This window comes from Aquarana catesbeiana, linkage group LG04, assembly GCF_042186555.1.
Source record: "Aquarana catesbeiana isolate 2022-GZ linkage group LG04, ASM4218655v1, whole genome shotgun sequence".
Classification (NCBI taxonomy): domain Eukaryota; kingdom Metazoa; phylum Chordata; class Amphibia; order Anura; family Ranidae; genus Aquarana; species Aquarana catesbeiana.
Genome location: NC_133327.1, coordinates 336,051,953 through 336,069,678, shown reverse-complemented (window position 1 = coordinate 336,069,678; position 17,726 = coordinate 336,051,953). Strand labels below are relative to the sequence as shown.

The 17,726-nt window shown below is 42.8% G+C and overlaps 1 protein-coding gene across 2 annotated transcripts in view; it reads left to right on the top strand.

Annotated features, from left to right (window-relative positions):
- Nucleotides 1–17,726, top strand: part of RRAGD (Ras related GTP binding D) — a 71,727-nt gene that overhangs the window by 35,149 nt on the left and 18,852 nt on the right. For both annotated transcript variants that reach the window (XM_073626929.1, XM_073626930.1), the window contains exon 4: nucleotides 3,969–4,083. In XM_073626929.1, coding sequence (XP_073483030.1) covers nucleotides 3,969–4,083 — 115 coding nt within the window. The remainder of the gene's footprint in view (nucleotides 1–3,968; nucleotides 4,084–17,726) is intronic.

The following is a 17,726-nucleotide window of genomic DNA, read 5'->3' as shown; positions in this document are numbered from 1 at the left end:
GTGCCCCTGTATTTACAGTGGATTGTCGATGGTCTGAACTCACTTTTGGTGATCTGGTCACCAATGGAGGTAGCTCTTTTAAAGGTGAAGTAGGGCTTTTCTGGGACTAAATGGCCTAGACTGGGGTCTAGGGCCAATAGATGCCAGTAGAATACTGTAAACCTTTCTTCCCCAAACATTTCGCAAACTGCAGAACCACTGGAGTGGTTTATCTACTCCAGTGCAACTGCGGCTGTTTCTATATAGGAAAGACCAAGCTTGAATTTTGGCGACGAGCCTACAGGCACATCGTGGCTATGAAAACAGCAGACCCTGATTTACCCCTCGGCCGACATGTAACATTGGTACATGGAGGCAAATTTCCCTCCATCAATTTTTAATTCTGGACCGCATACACCCTAACCCCAGAGGGGGTGATTGGAATAAAATCCTACTCCAAAGAGAACTCAAATGGATCCATTTCCTTAAAGCCACTATACCCCCAGGCCTCAATGAAGCGATTTGTTTTAAACCCTTCCTACAAGGCTTCAATTCCGGAGGTATGGAGAAATAGGGTCACTTTTCACGGTCACTTTCAATTATGTTATCTTGATAATTCATCGATCTGTGGCAATTGCCTGTTTCTGATTATTTTGTACACCAGGCTGCATGTCTGCCATATACATGCTCCCCCCTCCCCCCTTCCCTTCCCCTCACCCCTCACCCCCCCCCACCTGTCTTCTTCTCCCCTCCCCCTCCCGTTCCCTCACCTACTTTCACCCATTTTTGATTTACTGGTCCACGGTCTATATATGTTTCCCCATACAGCTTTCAGTTGGTACCACAGGGGACCATGTATTTTGACGCACAATCAGCCTGGTCATTTTTCCTTGTTAAACTAATCAGTCCAAAAATCCTTTCCTTTCCTGTTTTGCCCCCCTTTTTTGGCCCTTATACTGTATTTGTATATGATGTATTCATGTCCGCCATGCCTTTTAACCATCATGTACTTATATCCGTTATACATGTTCTATTGTTATTTATTTGTACTTGTCTGCTCCCTTAAGTTCTAAAGTTCTTTTACTGTCAATGATTGTCCCACTGTATAAGATAATGTTGACTGTCCCATGTATCTATTCACAATTCCATTCCCCTAATTAATATTTCAGCCCCCGTTCATTCGGCCAGTATTTTTGCACGTTGGGAGATATGGAAACATTCATGATCTACTACTAAACACTCCATGCTGTTGGGTTATGGTTCCTTATATGTCTTATACCATCCTCTGGGACACTGTCTCCCTTCCCCCGCCCCCCCCGAGGCGCTGGTGGCCAGAGCGGCTGCCCGGCACGGTAAGCCGCCACAGGATTTTCCTGGGCGGCGTTTAGGGAGGTATCTGGGCGTTTTCCATCTTACGCCCACCACCTCCATGTTGCCACTCCGGCGGGCATGCGCAGTCCGCCGGAGTGGTACCTCCGTGCCGGTGGGACGGGTGTGCGCGACGCTGTTCCAAACGCCGTGACGTCCGCGCATGCGCGGTTGGGGCGGCGCCGCGCACCCCCGCCTCGGGGGGTCAATACAGCACGTCTCTGCCTATGCCTGCTCACACAACAGCTGTGCCTCATTCTGACGCCAGCTGATTGAGCACTATATCAACAAGCCCCTCTCACTTCCCAGCAGGACACTACACTTGCTGGATGTTGGTCTGTGAGGTTGCAGCTTTATACTCCTATCTCCATCTAAGGTATGACTTCTTAATCATTTGTTTTCTTTTCACTTGAGCATCTCAATCTCAGATACATTCATTACTCCTCCACTCTGTTGGATTTACCATACATTCCTCACCTTAAGCTTGCTCTGACTGTGAGCTCTGCTGTTTATTTTATATACACTATAACAGGCCCTGTAATATTACATTTGTACTACTTACTATGTATATACTATAGTCATGTTTTTCATTATACTTTCTCACTGGTTACTATATACTTTTTCAGTATGCATACATATTACATCTACTCTGGGACTTGTAACTGTGTACCTACTCTTAGTATATATTATGCATCCCATATATATACACAGTTGTACTCCGCTACTATAATATAGGGTAAATTGGATCCCCCCCTTTTATTAGTCCTCCCTTTTTTAGTCCTTATTGTATGCATTGTAACTACATACATACTATGCCCTAGAGTTTTATTCTGATCAATATATACCTATACAATTACCCCACCCTCTCTACCTATACATTTTGGACCCTCTCTTAAGGTCCTTTCTACATTTTCTTATCTTCCAGAGACGCTTTCCTGTGACCTCAGCACGCCGCTCTGGCTTGCACGCGCCCGGGTTGGGCGGGACGGGAGTACTGTTACATCTCCTTACGGTGACTGCAGCCTACCACCCTGCACATCTTACCATCTAATTATATAGATCCATACTGGCTATAATACCTATACGTATTTCCACATCCTGTCCCTTTTTTGTGCCCGGCTTGTTTTTGTTGATTTTATTAACTCTCACAAGCAATTAATCGCATTTTCAGGTAGGTGATCAATTGATCATCCCAATCTCCCATACATTATTATCTAAGGTTTGACCAATCACCTGACCTTCCTTTTTTCCATTCCCTCTCTAATTAGCATAGATGAAACCCTCTCTCCTAGTCTTGCCCCTGAAGAAGGACCGTACAGATATGTAGTACCCCGAAACGCGTTGGGCCTGAGAAGAGTTTTTTCATCATATATTGCTTTTTGTTCATCTTAGCTACTATGTAGTTTTCATTGTGTTACTATGTACATTTATTGCTTGTTTTTTACTTGATGTATTTTCCTATACGAATAAAATTATACCTTTTATCATTATATAAATGCCCTTTACTTTGTGCACACCCCACCTGTTTGCCTTTGCTTCCATAAATCATGGTATGCTTGATACACTTTAAGACTACCACATATTATACAGCTATTATCCCAAATGTGCATTCCCATTGAGTTTATGTGACCCGATGGCTACCTTTTACTGTTACTCATTTGTTCATGAGACAGAAAATATATATACCCCATATAACACCATAGGACCAAAAATAATCTCTCAGTGTTATGCTGATCATTGACTATGCTGGCTACTTGAGAAGTACCCTAGTGATAGTCTGCATCCTCTCCCTCCATCCCTCCTTTCCAACCTGCCCCCCTTTTTTTTTTTTTCTTATCTATCTTTATCTTTAAATATGTTAGCTGTATTTTTTTCCCTCCTAATAGCTACATTCTTTTTCCTGTCCTACTAGAGACATTTTTCACTTGCAACTGTTTATTCCCTGAGGGATTGTTTATGCTCTGCTGGAATAAAGATTTTTCTTTTGTCACGTAGTTTTCCCTCTGGTGGGTCTTTTGTTTTATAATGGTTGGAGGATGTGATAACTATCAGGGCAATCATAGATTTTCTAAAGTTGTAGACTAATACCTCTATTAGTTGTTTTACCCCTTTCAGCAGTTTCTTTATGCAACCAATAATTTTATGCTTGTTTTCCTTGATTACACGTTCTTGACTGAATGTACGTCTGTATTCTGAATACTGTGTGCTGGATTGATGCATTTAAAACACAAAATACAAATATAATGAAACTACATTTGATTCATTAATTTATAAAACCAATTTGTTTCAGCCCACACAAGTTTATAAAATATACAATGTGGTCCTCTTTCTGAAAAGTTTGGAGAATTGTCTGACAGTGGATGTCATTTTACCTTCTGCCCTAGCTTGGGAGGGGGGGGGGGGGGGGGGGTGTACTTTGGCATTGTTGGTTTGGGTCCCAGCTCTGAAAGTTCTAATCTGTTTCTTACGGTGAAAAATCACACATTTTATGATACTGTACTCAATATATATATATATATATATATATATATATATTTATTAATATATATATATATATATATATATATATATATATATATATATATATATATATATATATTAATATTGTGTTTTTTTTGCAGCTTTTATCTTACTAGTATATATGACCATTCGATCTTTGAAGCTTTCAGCAAAGTTGTTCAAAAACTAATCCCACAGCTTCCAACTTTAGAGAACCTACTGAACATTTTTATATCCGTAAGTCAATTTTCATATTTATATGTTAAAAAGTATAAAATTATTTTTTGTGTTATTATTAAAGGTAGCGTTTGAGTATTTAGTTTCTGGAAAACTTTCCCTATACATTTTAAATATCAGCAGGGCACATGTTCTAAGGGAAACATTCATATCACTTACCATTGTATTTGCAGTAAATGCACATTTTGCATCATTATTATTATTATTATATTTTGTTTACCTGAAAGTAATTTTTGGTGAGGTTTTTTTTACTGTTTCATATTTTGATTGCGTTTTCATCTTCCGATTGCCAATGCTGCTGTAGTTGTTATCTCTTATAAAGCACTGCTTCTTTGGGGGGGCTGGGCAGTGGCGCTGGCAGTGTCATTGGTGGTGGTGAGTGTAAAGGCAACTCCACTTGTTTAATAATAGTTTTCTTGCCTATGCCATAAAAACAAGAAGCCATGACACCTGTAGAAGGAGCTGCAGTGGAAGCGGCAACAGATGTTAGTGGTCTGGCAGGAAAACTAGTAGAACTGGTGGTGATGGATCTAGCTTTGCTGGTGGCAGTGGTGGTGACACCCACTGTTGTGGACGACATGTTTGTGGCCACAGAAGTGTCAGCAGTACCTAAGGAAGAGCTAGTAGCAGAGACCTTGGCACTTTTTTTTAGCACCACATCCTCTACCTGCCTTCACTTTTCCATTAGAATGGTACATTGCTATATATTTAGTTCAAACAGAAAATGGACTGGTGATAGTGATGAGACCTGCAAGCAGGTAACGATGTAAAATCAAATGAAAGAAAGAAACAAGAAATAGAACAATAACAACAAATATGCCAGAGTTGGTAACAAATTAGGGTATATAGAACCTATATAGAATCTATAATAAATAATAACCCCCTACCCCACAACACGGACAGCCTCTGAGGCTATCACAACACTAACAACACTAGTATCAGTATCAAGTTCAACACAACACTAATGCCCCGTACACACGATAGGATTTTCCGATGGAAAATGTGTGATAGGACCTTGTTGTCGGAAATTTCGACGATGTGTGGGCTCCATCACACATTTTCTATAGGAATTTCCGACACACAACGTTTGAGAGCTTGCTATAAAATTTTCCGACAACAAAATCCGTTGTCGGAAATTCCGATTGAGTGTACACAAATCCAATGCACAAAGTGCCACGCATGCTCAGAATAAATTAAGAGACGAAAGCTATTGGCTACTGCCCCGTTTATAGTCCCGACGTACGTGTTTTACGTCACCGCGTTCAGAACGATCGGATTTTCCGTCAACTTTGTGTGACCGTGTGTATGCAAGACAAGTTTGAGCCAACATGCGTCGGAAAAAATCCATGGATTTTGTTGTCGGAATGTCTGGTCAATGTCCGACCATGTGTACAGGGCATAACACAATAGCAGATTAATAGCAGATGAAATGAAAAAGCCAAGTTGAACTATAGCTTGCTTCACTATCTGTTCTGCTGCTGTGCTTATGCTTAATAATTCAGGTTCTTTGTTAAAAACAAACGGACCAGCTAAGATTGACTGAAATGATTCAGTGTGTGTCTCTCTGCTAGCAATCGCAAAAGTAAGTTGGCTGTACGTGTGTACTTAGTTCTAGCTATTTTCCTGCTCCTCCTCTTGGGTTACAATCAGCCAATAACATTCATCATCATCATTTTACTTCCCCTACCCATTCCAGCAGCGACCACTAACAGCTCTTTTTTTTTTTTACTATTGTCTCTATAATGTCAAATCTTTTCTATGTAAAATAATCTTGGACTAATAGAGTTAGGTTAGGCACATTCAACCTTTTTTACTATTGTCTCTATAATGTAAATTTTTTCTGTCTATGTAGAATAATCTTGGACTAATAGAGTTAGGTTAGGCACATTCGACCGCATGTTTGATATACACCGATCGATATCGTTTGTCACCGTCATGTCAAATCTTCTATCTATACCGAACTGTTGTCGCAATGATATGAAAATATAATGGACACGAAAATAAAGCATTTTTTTTATGTCAGACATTTTGGATTTCTGCGAGTTCATTATCGTTTTGTTAAAACGAACATGAAAATCCCCAAAATTAGTTGAAAATGCATTCGGACAAAAACAAATGCACATGTATATTTCTTTATCATACATCACGGGACACAGAGTTAGGCTAATATTCATTACCTACTGGGTTATCTCTAGGTGAATGGACACTGGTAGACAAAGTCTTAGACAGGAAGTCCACCCCTATATAACCCCTCCCATACAGGAAGTACTTTAGTTTTTTACCAGTGTCTGCAAGGTGGATGAGCATGTTTGTTGAGCTCTCTGAGCTCCAGGTCTTTAGTCCAAAAAAACTTTTTTAAATGAATCAAGGAATTCACCGTGATGGTTGAAGATTGAGCTCTTAGTTTCTAAGGCTGCCCTGCGCCTGGACGGGTAAGTGAAACCCCCTTATTTTCTTATTGTGTGGTGCCCCAGTGATTGTATCAATCAGTCAGGCTAGCTAGAGGCTGGACACCTGTGGGTGGTGACCACAGGGGGGGAGTTTGGGCTAGCTGTGGGTGTTTGCAAACAGTACTTTTTTTCCTGTTGTCTTGGTTGTTTTTTTCTTATTGATGGTCTGCGCACGAAGGTGCGTGGACGCGCATCCTGGTTCACCATGGCACACGTGCGTTCGCCAAAGCCCACTAGTGTCCACGGCTGTCTGGCTGCCATGCGCCGTAGCCTAATCTTGGAGCACGAAGATTTGTGTCATATGCGAATACAGTCGCACCCATTCGCCGGGACCATGCACGTGCGTGTGCACGGCCAGCTTATTTATGCTAAGTATGGCAGACATGAGGCGCTTCCAGGGGACAGCTGTGGGACACAGAGCAGGCTCTGAACCAGTCATTTTCAGCGGTTCATTTTTCCTTACCCGGGTCACATGAGTCACCAAGTGTTGCTTGGCAGGCTAAAGTGCTTAGCAGGATTGTTGCATAGGGGCTTGGTGAGCCCTATTAAAGGGTCTCCCTTCCATGGTATATAAATACTAAACCCAGGTACTCCCTTTTTGTGGCTTACAATGTCTTCAAAAAAGAGGAGCGGGGAAGGGCACATCTATGTCGTCAGTAGCTCCTGAGGAGCCTAGTCGAAACCCTAGTGTTGTATCCCCTGAAAGACCAGAGGCTTCTGGGCAATCTGAGCCGCTGCGCCTGTCTGGTATTGTACCTACGCTCAACGCTGCTGCTTCAGCCTTTTATCACCAGGGATGATCTGTCCTCAGCCCTAGCCGGGTTAGAGGACAGGATTGCTGGCATGATTGCGTCTATATCGCAGCAAGCTGGAATTGCGGGGGTTGCCCCTTTGAGGTTTCTAAGATCAAGTGTTCCCTCGGATCCTCCAAAGAGAAATTTTATTGTTTCAGGCACTAGATCATTTAGTGCATCAGGGAGTGATTATACAGCTTCCTGTATCCGAAAGGGGCATGGGGTTTTATTCAAACTTGTTCATGGTTCAATAACCAAACAGGGACACGAGGCCCATTTTTGGATCTAAGATCCCTGAACCAGCATCTAATAATCCAGTCCTATCGGATGGAGCCTGTCTGCTCAGTAGTAGCCTTACTCCAAATGGGAGACTTCTTAACTTCCATCGATATCAAGGACGCCTATTTACACTTACCTATCTGTCAACCTCATCAGAGGTTCCTGCTATTTGCAGTAGAGGAACGTAATTTCCAGTTTGTGGCTCTGCCCTTCAGGCTTGCCACAGTGCCCTGGGTGTTCACAAAGGTCCTAGCACCAGTACTCTGTCTTTTAAGGGCCCAGGGAATCTTGGTGCTTGGTTACCTGGACGACCTCCTGCTCAGAGACCACTCAGTACAGTCTCAAGAACAGAGCATAGCCTGCACAGTGTGGTATTTAAAAAGCTTGGGCTGGGTCATAAATACCGAAAAGTCAGCCTTGAGACCAGCTCAAAGTCTGAATTTTTTAGGTCTGATCCTAGATACGGTCCGGGCAAGGGTATTTTTGCCAACCGTAAGGATCTGTGCCCTGAAGGATCAGGTGCGTCAGATAAGGGGCACTAGACAACCCTCCATTTGGCTCTGTATGAGTCTTCTAGGAAGGACGGTGTCCTCCTTCGAGGCAGTGCCCTATGCCCAGTTCCATTCTGGGCCTATACAACAAGACATCTTGGAACAGGAGAGAACAAGCCCTGGATTACCCCATGTTCTTATCTCCTCGGGCGCACTTAAGCCCAAGCTGGTAGTTGCAGGATCCGAACCTGTGACAGGGAAGTTCCTTCCTCCCGGTGTCTTAGAGAGTACTGACCACAGACACCAGTCTCTAGGGCTGGGGAGCGACCCTAGAGGGGCTCACAGCTCAGGGGAGATGGTCAAGGGCAGAGCAGAGCCTGTCCAACATCCTGGAGTTGCAGGCAGTACATCTGGCCCTACGGTCCTGGACAGTGTAGCTTCAGGACTGCCCTGACAGGGTTCAGTCCGACAATGCCACTGCAGTGGCCTATATAAACCAGCATTATGTCTGGCAAAGGCTTATTACTTATATACAAATACTGCCACCAGACTACCCGGCATGGTAAGACGCCTGGGGATTTTCCCGCAGCAATGTTGAGGAAATAGGTAGGTCTTCATGACCTTTTTCCATCCACCTATTGGCCTTTTCTTTTCTCCGCTTGTGATCGCTTCCGGGTGTCATTGGGGAGACAACTGTGTCGGTGGGCCGCGTGCTCGTGACATCACTTCGTCGTGCTGCGTTAGTCACGCTTACACATGCTCGGCAGGGAGGCGCTGCACGCACAGCTCGGGAGGCCAAATGTGTGATGGAATCCTAATATCTCTCAGACTGCACACAGCTGCCACCCATTTGGTGGGAGGTGCGGCTGATGACACACTAGATTTAAGCAGTGAGGGGAATCGCAAGATCTCTCAGCAGTCTCACTGCACGCTCCTCCACAAGCTAATATACATTGTCTGATAGGTAAGCGTTTGTCTTTTACATCCATGCCATGATATACCCGGTGGAACACTCTGTATATACCTATATTTTTTTCATTTGAACCCTACATATGGAATAGACGGTTTCCCTATATTTGGCTTTATTGTTTTGTTTCAGGAGAGACCTTGATTGGGATTATATTCACTCCCAGGGTACTGCTTGGTATTTTATATGGCTATATATTTATTTACCTGTAGAACACAACTATCAACATCTTCTGGCTTTTTGCTTAATCTGTTTACAACACACATATATATTTTTACATAATTTATATATGCTTGGTATATACTTTTCTTTCCCAGCCATAGGCCGGTTTTGTTAAGGGCTGGGATTCATCCAGTCATATGTGCTGCATGCACATATATAGATCTTGATATGTGGGTGTGGTGATACTTATACAGAGCCTCTAAAGATCTAAGCCATACACCATTATATTGAGTATATCATACCAACAACAATGTATATGTTTGGAGAAACAATCTTGACCCATACACATAGTGTTATATATACATACATCTTTTTATATTCTTTGTCTTTCTAGCTTGCTCCTTGTATAGCAGCTATCACAGTGGCTCTGTCCTGGATATGGATGTATAAGTGCAGACACCTTTCTATTACTTTTACAGGCAAGTTGTTGCTGTATCATTCTACATACATACTCATTGTATACCTTCTATATTCAAGTAGGTCCTAATATCTTATTCACTTTTTTAGGATCTCATCCTGTAGGCCTCAGTGGGCTCTGGTTTTCCTCTTATGGATGTGAGCACTTGGCGATGCTCCTTTTACAAAACGATGATCTCACCATTCACCACATAACTTGTGACTTTCGTGAGCATGGGCCGGAGGGGCAGGAGCTCTTGAGACTTTATCTTTCTTTTAATAGAACGTGGAATATTTAAATATACACACTGAATATGGCTGTAAGTCTGTAACTTATTATTGTTTATATCTCTTACCTATGATTGTGTTGTCTCTGACCTATGTGCTTATATTATAGACACTTGATATCTCCATTAACCCTGATGAAGGAGCTGTAATGTAATTCTGAAACATGTTGGGTGGAGACTTTCTTTTGATGCCATCTTCATATCCATCAATTTGCGTAACTCTGTCACTACTATCTTATACATTCCATGCAAATGTTTTTACTGTTGTGTGTTTAAATAAAGTACATATATATTTTTATCTATTTGTACTACATTTTGCTGAGTGCATTTGAAGTCTACAGTCGACTGTGGAAATCAGATTGGCTTTGAGTACAATCAGAGGTCAGATTTCGGCCCTGTCAGTATTCTTCCAAAGGTCTTTAGCCTCCCTTTCGCTGGTCTGAACTTTTATGCAGGGGGCAATTTGTTTGCTTCCCCCCATTAGGTCACCTATGTGTCCTTGAAACTGAAATTTGGTGCTGTCTGTGTTACAGAAACAGTCATTTGAGCCTATCAAGGAAATTCCATTAGCCTTGCTGTCATGCAAGCTAGCCTTCCTGATGGCCATCACCTCGGCTAGAAGGGTGTCGGAATTGGCAGCCCTTTCATGTAGGGAACCATATGTAATTCTTCACCACGACAAGGTGGTATTGCGTCCTATTCCATCCTTCTTGCCAAAGGTGGTGTTGGCCTTTCATTTAAATCAGGGCAGTGTTTTGCCTTCTTTTTTCTCTCAGCCTCGTTCGGCGAAGAGAGACGACTGCATTCTTTGGACGTCGTCCAGGCAATCAGAGTTTATTTGTCTACATCTGTGGAGATCCAAGGATCAGACACCTTTTTTGTTTTACCAGAAGGACCCAAGAACGGGCAGGCAGCTTCCAAAGCTTCCATTGCCAATTGGGTCCGCCAGTTGGTCATTCAGGCCTATGGTCTGAAACGTAAGGCTCCTCCCTTTAGGGTGAGAGCTCATTCTGCCAGGGGTGTAGGAACCTCCTGGGCTTTTCGCCATCAGGTATCTGTGGCTCAGATTTGTAAGGCTGCTACCTGGTCTTCAGTGCATATGTTCACAAGATTTTATCATCAGGTAGATGTTAGAGCAGCCGAAGATTTGGATTTCGGCTGTAGTGTACTACAGGCTGCCGTTTAAAAACTAATGGCTATTTTTATTTGGCAGGGTGTCTCCCTCCCCTCAAGGCTTTTGATCTGGGATGTCCCAGTAGGTAATGAATATTAGCCTAACCCTGTGTCCGGTGATGTATGATAAAGAAAATAGGATTTTTTCACCATACTTACCTGTAAAATACTTTTCTTTGAATACAATCACGGGACACAGAGGTCCCTCCCCTCTTTTGAGGATTCAGTGCTTGCTACGAAACTGAAGTATTTCCTGTATGGGAGGGGTTATATAGGGGATCACTTCCTGTCTAATGCCGCGTACACACGATCGGATTTCTCATCAGAAAAAGATATGACGGCTTTTCTGACGGGATTCCGCTCAAGTTTGCATACACGCGGTCACGCAAAAGTTTGCTGAACTTACGACCGTCAAGAACGCGGTGACGTACAACACTACGACGAGCCGAGAAAATTAAGTTCAATGCTTCTGAGCATGCGTCGAATTGTTTCTGAGCATGCGTAGGAATTTTGCACGTCGGAATTGCCACAGACGATTGCATTTTCGGATAGGAACTTTTCCCAACCGAAAAATTGAGAGCATGCTCTCAATCTTTTGCTGGCTGGAATTCCGCCAGCAAAAGACCAATGGAGCATACACGATGAACGCATTTTCCGATGAAAAACTCTCATCGGTCTTTTGCGGGCCGAAATTCCGATCGTGTGTACGCGGCATAATACTTTGTCTGCCAGTGTCCATTCACCTAGAGATGGCGTATAACCCAGTAGGTAATGAATATTATGATGTTTAAAGAAAAGGATTTTACAGGTAAGCATGACGAAAAAATCCTATTTTTTACCTTCATGCATACAAAGCATGAAGGTAAAAAACCCTGAGCCTTTACAACCACTTTATTTAGATGGTTAAACATATGCAACTGAGGCTAGTTTCACATCTAGCATTTTTGTGGGGTTTTTTTCATTTGAATGGGCTGCCCTACGTGTGGCAGATGCACAAAAAAAGCTCCTGTACCTTTTTGGCTGTTAAGCTTTGTGTGTTTTTTTTTTACTGTGTGCTTTAGCGTGTTTGTCACATGTTATGACGCACACAAACATGTGCATCTTCTTGCTGCATTTGGGGTGCCATTAACAATAAATGGCACTGCAAGCACAACACGCCTTTTTTTACAGAACACTCAGATGTGTTTGGAGCCCAAAGCCATACATAAGTAGAATTATGTTAAAAAAAAAATTGTTTTTTGATTGGCTTTAACCATTAGGAAATTGAATGAACAATCTCCATGTTTTCTGTCACTATAAATAGTTCATTTGGACTAAGCTGGTCCAAACAAACTACTGCATTTCCTTCACTAAGTGTTGCACTGGCTCTAAGCACTGTATGTATTGCATGTAACTTATAGAGTCGGTCTGAGTGGCGCTCAGCCATTCACAGGTAGCTTTGTATGCTATGAAGGAATATAAAGCTTCCTCTGGCCGTGTCGGAGAACGTGACAACATCAGCCTACCTCTCCACCTCAGCCAATCAGAGGAAGCTTTGTATTCAATGACAGAATACAAAGCTGCCTATGAATGGCTGAGCAACGTATAGACCAACTCTTATATTGTTCCTAGTGTGAGGCAGGAGGTCTCTGTCTCCCAGCCGGAACCCAGCACTGTGTATTGTATGCACCTGAAGTTACATGCAGTACATATAGTGTTTGGAGCCAGTGCAGCACTTCATGAAGGAAATAGTTTGTGTGGACCAGCTTGGTCCAAATTAGCTATTTTTAAAGTGAAACGTGAATTTAATTCAATCATATCAATGATTGCTTTCAACCAAAGTGATGAGGACTGTCACAGAAGAGGGATGGAATTCTTACTCTGAATATGGTTTTTGTTTGTGAAAAAGCATGCTTATTGTACATGTGCATCCCAAAATCAAATGAAGAATTCAAAATATCACCATAACAATCACATTTTTTTAGGGTTTTTAATCCCTAATTTAAAATAATGATTTTTCTGAATTTCCCTTTGAATGTTTGAAGGTCCTATTGAAATTCTACTGGTCTATGGCCAGCTTAAAGTTGTTGAAAACCTTTACATGTACCCAGTGAAGTGACTGGCCCCAGATGATATACAGAGACTAAAAACATCCTCCTACATGAGTTGTACCTGTGTACCTGCACCCCTCTTACCTCCTACGGTCTTCCAAAACACACACACTGCAGAGCTAAAGCACAGAGCTCTGTGAAATGTGATAGCTGATTGGAGGGAGGTGACCCCCCCTCACAGACTCAGAGATACATAGAGCTGAGGGTATGGGTCATCTGCTATGTGCTGGAGGAGGGTGGGCTGTCTCACAGAAAGCTGAAGTGTCTGCTTAATGTATTAGGAGTGAGTCATGCAGAGAGAGGCGAGATCAGAGAAGAACCAGACTTGGTACCTTGGATTCAGGCTAGTACACACAATAGAGAGATGTGCTTTGTTCACTGTTTATGTCTGAGGTTTACAACCACTTTCAGTCATCCAAAAGCAAATTTCAGAGAGCTTGGCGGTGGAGACTTGTAGTGGATGGAGAAAAGCACTCACAATGTGGTTACGCAGCTGGGGTTTCTGCAGGAAAAAGACTGTCAATCCTTACAACAGTATTGTTAATAGCTGGAACAAATGCTGTTTATAGAGGTAAAATCATCCCTTCCATGTATGCTGTTCAACTATAATCTATTTATGGGCAGCGTTGCACAGAAGAAATTAAGAAACCTGTTATGGTGAAGGTCTGCCCACCCCTGCAAAAATGAAAAGCCAGCAGCTTCAAATACTGCCGCTGCTGACTTTCAATAATAGGACACTTACCTGTCCTGGAGTCCAGCGATGTCGACACCGCAGCTGGCGTTTCCATCAGCTGTCGGGTGCTGCTGCCGCCATTGCCAGTAAGGGAACCCAGTAGTGAAGCATTACGGCTTCACATCGGGTCCCCACTGCACATGCTTGAGGCACGCTGCGCTCTCCCACTGGCCCGGTGGCAGGGGAAGGAGCCGAACTGCTGACGTAATTCGCTGTGGCTCAGTCTCCCGAAAGTGGGGATAGGGTACCTGTCAAAGACAGGTATCCGCTCCCCCGAAAGGTGCCAAATGTGGCACCGGAGGGGGGGGGGAGACAAACGAGTGGAAGTTTCACTTTTAGGTGGAAATCCGCTTTAATAGCAAATAAATTGTACATAGTGATCAATATACATCGCTGGCACTCCAGACCTGAAATAGCTGGAGGGTTATGCTTAACAAAAGCATTATATTTTCTTACTGCCGGTTGCTATGGAGAGACTTTTCTTCTACACAGTAACTGACAGCTTTGCAGACACAGAAATCTGTTCAGTGGGCATATTTTAAAAATGCAGACAAGTACAGACAGCCTGCTCAGATTTGTATGCCCTTGGAAGACATGCAAATTCATGGCAGGAGCAGGGAGTAAATGTCAACAAATGCAAATGAGGGTTTTAGGTTGAAAGTGAAAAAAAAGACATATGATGCAATCTGTCACTAGAATGTACACAGATGCAGTTTTTTCTAATTAGCCCCTAACATCGTTTTATTACCTGTTGGTGGTGCCAGTAGATCTGTTATGCTTACACTTCCTTTAAGGCCGATGTCACACGGGCAACTCTGCAGCTAGTAACACATCACCAGTAACTGAGATGAGTAGGAGAGTCTTATGCCGCGTACACACGGTCGGACTTTTCGTCTACAAAAGTCCGACAGCCTGTCCGACAGACTTCCGACGTACCTTCGGCGGACTTGCGGCAGACTTTCTTACGAACGGACTTGCCTACACACGACCACACAAAAGTCCGACGGATTCGTACGTGATGACGTACACCGGACTAAAATAAGGAAGTTCATAGCCAGTAGCCAATAGCTGCCCTAGCATGGGTTTTTGTCCGTCGGACTAGCACACAGACGAGCGGATTTCGGGGTCCGTCGTACTTACGACGTAAAGATTTGAAGCATGTTTCAAATCTAAAGTCCGTCGGATTTGAGGCTAAAAAAGTCCGTTGAAAGTCCGGAGAAGCCCACACACGATCGGATTACCAGCCAGCTTTAGTCCGTCAGCGTCCGTTGGACTTTTGTAGACGAAAAGTCCGACCGTGTGTACGCGGCATTACACATATTGTACCTCTGTGGAATCGCACAACACAAGCACTGAATGCCATCAAATCTAACTAGCTAGCCGTAGGCCTAGCTACGATAGTGGGAGGCAATTCCATAAAGATTGTCAGGCAGTTTCTTAGTGATTTGTCACCAGCCTTCAGCCTAACAGGGTGACATCCTGTTCATTCTGCAGTGAAATTGCACGGCAGCATTGTGCATGCAGTGAGCAGAGTATTCTTAGATGGTCATGAAGCTTTAAAAGAACTTTAAAGTGGCACTAAATGATATCCCTGTTCTTAAATAATTCATATACATCCACTACTTAAAGGAGAAGCAGGATAGCAAAAAAATAAACATCTATACTCACTTATATGGTTGCAGCATGAATCTGAAACCGCAGCTGCCCCCGCCAGCTCTAAGCCAGAGAACTGAGCAATAAAATTACCACTGATTGCTCAGTTCTATATTCTATATATATAAATTTAACATTTATAGCACTTTAGTGCTTGGTATGAAAATCTAAAGAGACACCGCACTTTGTGTTGTTTTTTGCATGCACATATCTTGTATTCAAATAGAGGTTGCTGCAGTTTCATGGATGATTGGGACACTAAGTGTGGGTTAATTTCTAGTTTTTCTGTAGTTTTAACTGTAATTGACACTTGTGCTGGGCAGCTTGGCTTCTTATTGGTAGTAGAAAAATAATGGACCTATTGGTCCAATCAAGAAGTAATCATACAAATGTTATGGGAAGATTCAGAAAAATAAAAAACAATATTTTATTGCTATTTGATGCAGTTTGACTGCAGTTCCACTTCATAAACCTCACAATCTATAAAATGTGTGTGGGGTGTGCGCTAGTACAAGCATAACAGTTCCTCCACAGGGATCAATGAATGAATCATTCATAAAAACAATCAAACTCTCAAAGTATCAAATATAAAACCGAGAACTGGGCTTGGGGCTCTAACGTGCCTTCTTATACTGTAGATATGATGAATGTTACTGAGGCTTCAATTTCCTATAGAATGGAAAATACAGATGTACAGTGAATAGGAGCAACTTTCACCCAATCCAGTGGGTCAATAATGTGCATTATAACTATACCTAAAGGCCTGATGGCCAAATTTGCTATGCATTACATTATAAATATGCTCCTATAATAAAATTAGATTACTGAACTAAAAAGGTGATTTATAATTCATATCTACACAAAATATTAACTTTGAAGTACGGTAATAATATATTACTTTTGGACTGTTTAAATACTTAAAGAGGAGCTCCAGTCTGTAAAAAAAAAAAATATATATATATATCAAAAGTCAGCAGCTACAAATTCTGTAGCTACTGACTTTTAATATAAGGACACTTACCTGTCCAGGGATCCCGCAATGCCGGCACCCCAAGCCGATTCATAAATCGGCTTGGGGTGCAGGTGCTGGCATTGTAAGTAAGGGAAACCGCCAGTGAAGCCTACAGGCTTCACAGCTGGTTTCCTACTGTGCATGCGCAAGTCACGCTGCCCTTTCTGAGTGGTCCTGTCATCTTCTGGGACCTGTGTGTGTCCCAGAAGGCAGCGGGGGGAAGGAGGAGGGTCCAGAAACATTGTAGATCGCCGATAAGCGTTTTTACCCGGAAGCGGGAGCAGGTACCTGTCGAAACCATGTATCCTCTCACCCCTCCCAACAAAAAGTGCCAAATGTTACAGTGGAGAGGGTGCAAACAAGCGGAGCTTCACCCTTTGGGTGGAGCTCCACTTTAAAGTGGTTTTAAAGCCTGAGCGTTTTTTACCTTCATGCATTCTATGTTCTCCCCAACCCCCCTAATACTTACCTGAGCGCAAACTCAATCCAGCAATGTGCCAGACAGCAGAGGATCTTTCAGTTCTCTCCTTTCTCATTGGCTCAGGCAAAGCAGCAGGAGCTGCTGCTGTCAATCACAGCCAGTGAGGAGGCAGCAGAAGCAGGGCTGAGCCCTGTTCTGTGTGTGGACCCACAGAGCGGGCTCAGGAGCAAGCAGCATGCACAATTGCCTCATAGCAAGCAGCTTGCTATGAGAGCACTCAGCAGGGGGGAGGAGCCCAGAGTGCTGGTGGGGGACCTGAAAAGAGGAGGATCGGGGCTGCTCTGTGCAAAGCCATTAAACAGAGCAGGTCAGTATAACATGTTTGTTATTTTTATTTTTTTAATCCTTTAGTATCACTTTAATACAAAATAAGCAAACAAAAAAAAGAATAATCAGGAATATTAATAATATTACCTAAAGAAAGAAGGGAAAGAAGGAGTTAATTGGGGCTGATTAGGATGAACTAAGGGTTGAAAAGCATAAATAAATAAGGGTAAGAGTATATACTGTACATAAGTAATGTTGTAGCTTTCCTCTGAACGTTTGATAAACAGTGTCAGAGGATTACTTTCTTGACAAAAAGCCGCTGCTGCATTTACAATGCAAGTCCTGGCT